This window comes from Carlito syrichta, unplaced genomic scaffold (genome assembly GCF_000164805.1).
Source record: "Carlito syrichta isolate Samal-C Ts95f unplaced genomic scaffold, Tarsius_syrichta-2.0.1 Scaffold312159, whole genome shotgun sequence".
NCBI lineage: Eukaryota > Metazoa > Chordata > Mammalia > Primates > Tarsiidae > Carlito > Carlito syrichta.
In genome coordinates, this window is record NW_007256255.1 from 403,293 (window position 1) to 411,483 (window position 8,191).

The 8,191-nt window shown below is 50.1% G+C and overlaps 1 protein-coding gene across 1 annotated transcript in view; it reads left to right on the forward strand.

Moving 5' to 3' along the window:
• The window catches only part of FNDC7 (fibronectin type III domain containing 7), a 35,024-nt gene that overhangs the window by 5,194 nt on the left and 21,639 nt on the right, over positions 1-8,191 (forward strand). Inside the window, exons 3-6 of the mRNA XM_008069657.1 lie at positions 995-1,249; positions 2,692-2,952; positions 5,903-6,160; positions 7,096-7,350. Coding sequence (XP_008067848.1) covers positions 995-1,249; positions 2,692-2,952; positions 5,903-6,160; positions 7,096-7,350 — 1,029 coding nt within the window. The remainder of the gene's footprint in view (positions 1-994; positions 1,250-2,691; positions 2,953-5,902; positions 6,161-7,095; positions 7,351-8,191) is intronic.

Consider the following 8,191-nt stretch of genomic DNA (forward strand, 5'->3'; position numbering starts at 1 on the left):
GAGATGAGGTCTTGCTGCCCAGGCAGGTCTCGAACCCGCGGGCTCAGGCAATCCACTCACCTCAGCCTCCCAAAGGCGCGGGATAACAGGCTGAGGCACCGAGCCCGGCTTCTACTCTTATTTTAGAAGAAGAATCTGAAGATGATTCCACTCCGGTGATATGAAAGAAAGTGCTGTGGAGCCACGATAACAAAGAACTCATTTCTCCCTCCTTCCTCCATTAGCTTGAATGCCATTTAGGAAATGTGCAAAGTGCATGGGGTGTGACCACGGCCACCCCGGGAGGAGGTGGGGCATAGAGGCTGGCCTCAGGGAGCCATGCAGTGCAGTGTGCAGGGAGAGGAGGCCGGTGGCAGAACCAGGGTGGAATCCCCTGGAAAAAAAGGCCGGCAATTATTCTCTCTCCTCCCAGAGTCTTCCCTACAATCACTTCCCAGGCTAGATTAATTCTTTCAAAAGTACAAGAAGTGCAAAGAGGCAGGGCATAGTGGCTCACGCCTATAATCTCAACACTTTGGGATGCCGAGGCAGGAGGATCGCTTGAGCCCAGGGGTTGGAGACCAGCCTGGGTAACAGAGCGAGACCTCGTCTCTACAAAAAAAATCCCAAAATTGCCAGGCATGGTGGCATGAGCCTGTGGTTCCAGCTACTTGGGAGGCTGAGGCAGGAGGATCACCTGAGCCTGGGAGGTCAAGACTGCGGTGAGCCACGATTGTATCACTGCCCTCCAGCCTTGGCAACAGAGTGAGACCCTGACTCAAAAAAAAAAGTGCAAATTTTGAAATACCATCCCTGAATGAGAGGTTGGAGCTTTCTGACTCTCTTCTGGAGAGTAGCTTGGCCTTTCTTTTTCTTTTTCTGTTCCCCCCCGCCCGATCTGGAAAATAAGAACAAGTCTGTCTGAGCATGCGAAGGACTCAGTTTGAAGAGTAAAATGATGGGAAAAAAGGAATCGTTGCAGGTATCTTGTACCACTCTAAAAAATCTCTTTCAGCTCCTGAAATACCCACCATTGATCAGGCATATTCAAAAATCAGCAACAGTATCACCGTAGAATGGGCTACAGTGCCAGGCGCCACCAGTTACCTCCTCACAGCCGAAGATGGAGACACGGTCATTGAGACCATGGTGGCCAATTCCCCGGGCACCGTGACGGGCCTGAAGGCTGCGACCTTGTACCAAATCACCATCAGATCTGTCAGCGCTGCCGGGAGAAGCCAGGCCTCACCTCCAAAGCAGGCAAAGACAGGTAGCCGGCTACTCAGCTCCATCGAGCATGTGCTTGTGACCTGAGTTGGTGACACTGGTGCTGCGGGTGCATGACGTGATCGGGTGTCATGTGAATGCCCATAATTCAGGGCCCTGAAGTGAAAACAACCAAATGATGCTTTTTGGGAGCTCAGGTATCTGTGGAAGAGGTGGCATCCAAATGTCAGATGCTTTACTTTGGAAAATTAAGCAATCCCTGGGCGCCTTTAAAAGCATACCTGCTTTTAAGTCTCTGGCATAGGACGGCTGGGCGTGGTGGCTCACTCTTGCAATCCCAGCACTTTGGGAGGCAGAGGATTGCCTGAGCCCACAGTTCGAGACCAGCCTGGGCAACATAGCAAGACCACATCTCTACAAGAAATTAACCAGGCATGGTGGTGCACACCTGTACCTGGGAGGCGGAGGCAGAAGGATTGCCTGAGCCCAGGAGGTCGAGTCTCCAGTGAGCAGTGAACTTGTCACTGTACTTCAGCCTGAGCAACAGAGTGAGATTCTGAGTCAAAAATAAAATAACATAAAATAAATACTGGGTGCGGTGGCTCACGCTGGTAATCCCAGCACTTTGGGAGGCCAAGGTGAGAGGACAGCCTGAACCCAGGGGTTTGAGACCAGCCTTGGCAACTTGGTGAGACCTTGTCTCTACAATAAATCAAAAAAGTAGCCAGGCATGGTGGTTTGTGCCTGTAGTTCCAGCTACTTGGAAGACTGAGGCGGAAGGATCACCTGAGTCCAGCAGGTCGAGGCTGTGGTGGCCGGGAGCGTGCCATTGCACTCCAGCCTGGGTGACAGAGTGAGACTCTGACTCAAATAAATAAATAAATAAATAAAATAACAGTGCATATCACTTCCCTATTGATTTATAAGTATGATTACAGAGATATTTTACCTAATTTCTGACCAACTTCCAGTTGAAAGTAGTTCCTAAGTAATATTTAGAGTTTCTTTGTTCCCCATTTCTCTGCCAAGTCACTTATGACTCACACATGCTTAAATAGCAATTGTTTAATGGAGCTCTGTTGTGAATCCTTTTAAAGTTTTTTTTGAGTTGGAGTCTCACTCTGTCATCCAGGCTGGAGTGCAATGGTGTGCTCACAGCCACCACAGCCTCGACCTTCCAAGTAGCCGGAACTACAGGCACCTGTCCCTACACCCAGCTACTTTTTTTATTTATTATAGAGATGAGGTCTCCTCATTGCCCAGGCTGGTTTCAAACCCCTGGGCTCAGGCAATTCTCTCGCCTCAGCCTCCCAAAGTGCTGGGATTACAAACGTGAGCCACCGTGCCCGGCTGTTGTGAATCCTTTTATAAAGCAGATCATTATTTCATAATAAGAACAACCAACCTCGATTTACTTACCCTTGAGTCTGCATGATCCTCTGTTGGGCCTTGGTAACACAAAGTCATGTGTTTTTGTCCTTTCAGTATTGGCTGCCCCAATCCTAGAAGTCAGCTCTCCAAGTTCAGACTCGATTCTGGTGCAGTGGGAGGCTGTGTACATGGCAATCGGGTTCTCCGTGTCCATCATGCGAGCCAATGGTCTGGGCAGTGTGTGGAAGGAGAACACGACCGACACCTCCTGGACGTTTACTAGGCTGGAAGCTGGGACGCTGTACACCATCAAGGCCTACGCATGGAACGCCAATGGCATTCCAGGGGATGACTCCACCTGCAACCAGAGAACAAGTAAGAATTCTCAACTTAGCCTCCAGCAGTCTCACTTTAGATGTTTTTTGTCTGCTTGCTTGAGTTGGAGTCTCACTGACACCCGGGCTGGAATGCAGTAGCACGCCCACTGCAGCCTTGACCTGCTGTGCTCAGGTGATCCTTCTGCCTCAGCCTTCCACGTAGCTGGTCTATAGGCGCCCACTACCACACCCGATGAATTTTTAGATTTATTATAAAGATGAGGTCTCACCATACTGCCCAGGCTGGTTTCAAATCCCTGGGCTCAGGCAATCCTCCCGCCTCCACCTCTCAAATTGCTGGGATTACAAGTGTGAGCCACCGTGCCTAGCTTTTTTTTTTTTTTGAGTTGGAATCTCCCTCTGTCACCCAGGCTGGAGTGCAATGGCATATTCACAGCCACTGCAGACTCGACTGGCTGTGCCCAGGCGATCCTTCCAAGTAGACAGACGTGAGCCATCGTGTCCAGCCTCTTTTTAAATGAAGGAGGGAGGCTTTGCATCCCAGCCATCAAGGGCGAAGCTATCTCAGCAAAATCTCTCTCTACTAATAGCCAAAATCCCTCAGATAGGTACTACAAATCACCTTCAAGAAATCTTTGAATCCATTTATCACCTGCAAGTTCTCGCTTGGAAATGCCCCTCCTTCCCAGGCTGAACTCATGAATATCTCACATGTATTGTATGGTTTTTGTAACTTCTGCCTCCTTAAATTGTATATAACCAAGCTACCATTCAACCATGGGGGGGGCACATGTCCTTAGGATGTCCTGAGGATGGGTGTTTCTGGGCCTGAGGTCACTCGTATTGGCCAGAATAAATCAACTTAAAATTTTTTTTTAATGATTTTTTGAGTCGGAGTCTCGCTTCTTCTCCCAGGCTAGAGTACATTGGCATGATCATGGCTACCACAGCCTCGACCTTCTGGGCTCAGGCGATCCTTCCACCTAAGCCTTCCAAGTAGCTAGAATCACAGGTACTCACCACCATGCCCAGCTAATTTTTTGACTTATTGTGGAGATGAGGTCTCGCCAAGTTACCAAGGCTGGTCACGGACCCCTGGGCTCACTCAATTCTTTCAACTCCACCTCCCAAAATGCTGGGATTATAGCTGTGAGCCACCATGCCTGGCTTTAATTTTTTTTTTTCCCAAAAAAAGAGCAGTATTAAATGATAAGCACAGAGCAGCTGGCAGTAGCTATTAAAAGGTATGATGAAGTTATTTCCAGTGCCTTGACTATTACTCCTCAGTAGTTTAAATGCTTCCTGCAGAGATAAAGCAGTTTTGCTGAGAATGCACAGAGGATTCTGATATCCAACTCATTTCAGCACACACCTGCAACACACGAGACGGAGATGACTCCTGTTGGGCTCACCAACACACACACTCAACGTCACACAGGGGAACTTCTTGTCAGGCTCACCAGTCGCCCCTTGTTCCTTCCTGGCTCTGGGCCAATAATCTAAGAACCGGGCCAAGCAGGAATCCATCTCTGCTGCGGACACTGAGTGTGTGCCAGCCTTGAGCCGGCATTGTTCCAGAGACACACAGCAAGCAAACAAGGCGAGGCTCCTGCGGGCACCCCGGCAGGGGTGGGGAATGCGTGTTTCAGATCTGTTTCCCCAAGGCCTCCCCCGGGACCTGACACTGTCAGGGGTCTTCCTGCCACCTCTCCTCCAGCTGCATGTAACACGGGCCCCACCCAGGGATCCCCCGACTAGGGGATCCTGCAGCATAACAGTTGGGGTCCAAACTGAGTAGTTGGAGTCAGCCAAGAGGGGAAGCAGAGAGAGGAGATGGAGAGAGAGGGGAGAGAGAGAGAGCAAGGCGTGCTTTTTCTTCTCTTGAGGCAGAGTAAGCCGTTCACTGGCAACGTGACCTAAATAGATACCAGACTCTCATCCACAAATTAACTGTTTCGTTCCTTGTAGAGGACCAAGGAAAGGGTGGGAAGAAACAGGAAAGGTTCTCTTCAGCACTCCCTAGGTCTGAAGGGGAACGGAAGCTATATTGTCTATGGGCCAAGGCAGACATGGAAGAAGGAGAGAAGAGTTTGCCTTTGGTTTTTTTTTATTTTGATTTTTTGAGTCACAGTTTCTGCCACCCAGGATGGAGTGCAGCGACACACTCGTGGCTCACTGCAGCCTCAACCTCCTGGGCTCAGGTGATCTTCCCATTTCAGCCTCGCAAGTAGCTGGGACTACAGGTGTGTGCCACCACGCTGGGCTAATTATTTTTTATTTTTTATTTTTGTAGGACAAAAGCTCACTATATTACCCAGGCTGGTCTCGAACTCCTGGGATCATGTAATCCTCTCACCTCCACTTCCCAAAGTGCTGGGATTACAGGTATGAGCCACCACACCTGGCCACAGGCACTAATCTTATTAGAGACATTGTAGAAAGTAGAAAAAATTAAATATCCAAAAAGATTAAACAGGCCAGGCTTGGTGACTGGTGCCTGTAACCCCAGCACTTGGGGAGGTGGAGGCAAGAGGATTGCCTGAGCCCAGGGGTTCAAGACCAGCCTGGGCAACATGGTGAGACCTTTTTGCCACAATAAATAAAAAAATTAGCCGAGCATGGTGGCATAGGCCTGTGGTTCCAGCTACTTGGAAGGCTGAGGCAGAAGGATCACCGGAGCCCAGCAGGTTGAGGTTGTGGCGGCCACAAGCATGCCACTGTCCTCCAGCCCGGGTGACAGAGTGAGACTCCGTCCGACTCAGAGAAAAAAGATTAAATAGTGTAGCCAAGGTCAGATCTGTTTGCATAGTTCATAACAGATGCGTCGCTGGTTCCCGGGTCTTCTAAGTCCAATTTTACGCATTGAACCCTCGCAAGTGTTCGGCTACTGGGGTTGTTACACTCTGAGCTCTGGGGTGTGGTGATGGCACATCTTACTTGGGTTCTGGAGGCTGCTACAAACCCTTAATTGTTTCTCAAAAATGCAGGTCCACGCGCCCCTGCCAACATTCACGTCTCTTTTGACAGTGGGGCCCTGAGGGCTGCTTTCTCATGGGCACCCATGGAAGGCGCTGCCAACTACACCGTGACAGCCTTGGGTGGCTCCTCCGAGCGAAGATGCAGCACCACGTCTAGTTCCTGCACCATCTCCTCCCTTCAGTGTGGAACTGAGTACCTGGTCTCAGTGCTAGCAAGGAACGATGCTGGATCCAGCAAGTCGTCTTCCGCAGTGACCTTGAAAACTGGTATGCAGACAAGAATGAGGCCCGCAGGGAAGGCGAGTCGGAGCGACCGCCATGAGGGAGACTGTCGTCTCCAACAGTGCTTCAGAACACTCTGGAAGGAGTGAAAACGAAAGCCAGAAGGTGGAAGCATCAAGTGGGACATTCTTTAGTTTGAATAATATCCGTAGTGAAACCAGATACCATGCATTGCAGAAAGAACTTTTTTTTGAGTTGGAGTCTCACTCGGTCACCCAGGCTGGAGTGCAGTGGCATGCTCGCGGCCACCCCAGCCTCGATCTGCTGGGCTCAGGAGATCCTTCCACCCCAGCCTTCCAAGTAGCTTGAACCACAGGTGCGCACCACCCCACCTGGCTAATTTTTTGATTATAGAGACAAGGTCTGGCCAAGTTGCCCAGGCTAGTCTCGTACCCATGGGTTCCGACAATCCTCTCACCTCCACCTCCCAAAGAGCTGGGATTATAGGCATGAGCCACCACACCTGGCCCAGAAAGAACTTCTTTGAAAATTAGGAGACTAGGCTGGATGTGGCGACACATCCCTATAATCCCAGCACTGTGGGAGGCTGAGGTAGGAGGATTGCTTGAGCCTAGGAGTTTGAGACCTGTCTTGGCAATATAGTGACACCTCATCTCTACAAAAAAATAAAAGCAATTAGCCAGGTGCGGTGACACGTGCCTATAGTCCCAGCTACTCAGGAGGCTGGTCCTGAACTCCTGGACTCAAGCGATCCTCCTGCCTCGGCCTCCCAAAGTGCTGGGATTACAGGCATGAGCCCCTGCGCCTGGCATGGTTTAACATAGCGTACACCAAATTCCATGTGTTACAAAGCTCAGAGTTGCTGACTTGAGTTGTCTTGAAATCTTACATCATTGCAAAGATGCAAAGAGAATCTCCAGCTGTCATCTCACAAGTGTTTCTTACCAATCGTTTCCTAGTTGCTTGTGCACCCAGAAGAGTGACAATCCTAGAAGAGTCCCCTGGCCGCCTGTCTGTGGCTTGGTCCAGTGTGGATCTGGGCGACTACTACGTGGCCTTCGTGAAAAGCGATGACGGCTGGGAGGTGCACTGCAATACATCCCTCACCCAGTGCGAGTTCTTATCTGAGTGCGGTTTCACCTACTTTATCAGTGTGTTTGCCTACAACAGGGCCGGGCAGAGTCCTCTGGGCGACGTCTTCAATTACACCACAGGTGAGTCGCATCCGATGCTTGGAAGAGGGGTTCTGAGTTCCCTGAGCTCAGTAGCAGAACAGATTGCCCATTGCCCTGTTTGGTTTTTTTTGTTTTGTTGTTTTGAGTCAGAGTCTCACTCTGTCACCCAGGCTGGAGTGCAGTCCTTCTGCCTCAGCCTTTCCAGTAGCAGGAACTACAGATGTGCACCACATCTAATTTTTTTATTTATTGTAGAGACAAGGGCTTGCCAAGTTGCCCAGGCTGGTCTTGAACCCCTGGGATAAGGAAATCCTCTTGCCTCAGCCTCCCAAAGTGCTGGATGACCCCTGTGAGCCACCGCACCCAGCTCTTGTTGCCTTTATTGAATGACTGGCTGGGAATCATTCTAGGGCCACAAATAGAACATGAATGTCTTCTCTTACATTCTTTTCAGACCGGGCCATTTTGGCTTTGTGGACTCCAGCTCGACAAGAATGCAAGGTTTAGGAGTGAAAAGTGGGGGAAGGTGTTGCCGTTCAATCCTGCTCTGAAAAATCGAGCCGTCCACAGAGGTGTATTCAGTGAGCGCACCAACCTGTGTTGGGTGCTGAGGGGGCCAGTGCCTCTGTCTCGGGAGGTCACAATTCCCTGAATCCAAGGGACAGAGATGCACTGGCCAAGACACTACCCAGTGCAGAGGGCTTTGGAGGGACATGCAGGTTTACATGCTCACCTGATCACTTACTCTTTCCTACGGTGGAGATAATGTCCACACCGTTAGTTTCTCAGTAGCCTCCACTGCAAAACGGAACAAGTCATAATGAGAACACAGATTTGAAAAGGCCTTTGTATGTGATAAAGCACAAGGCAAATATATGAA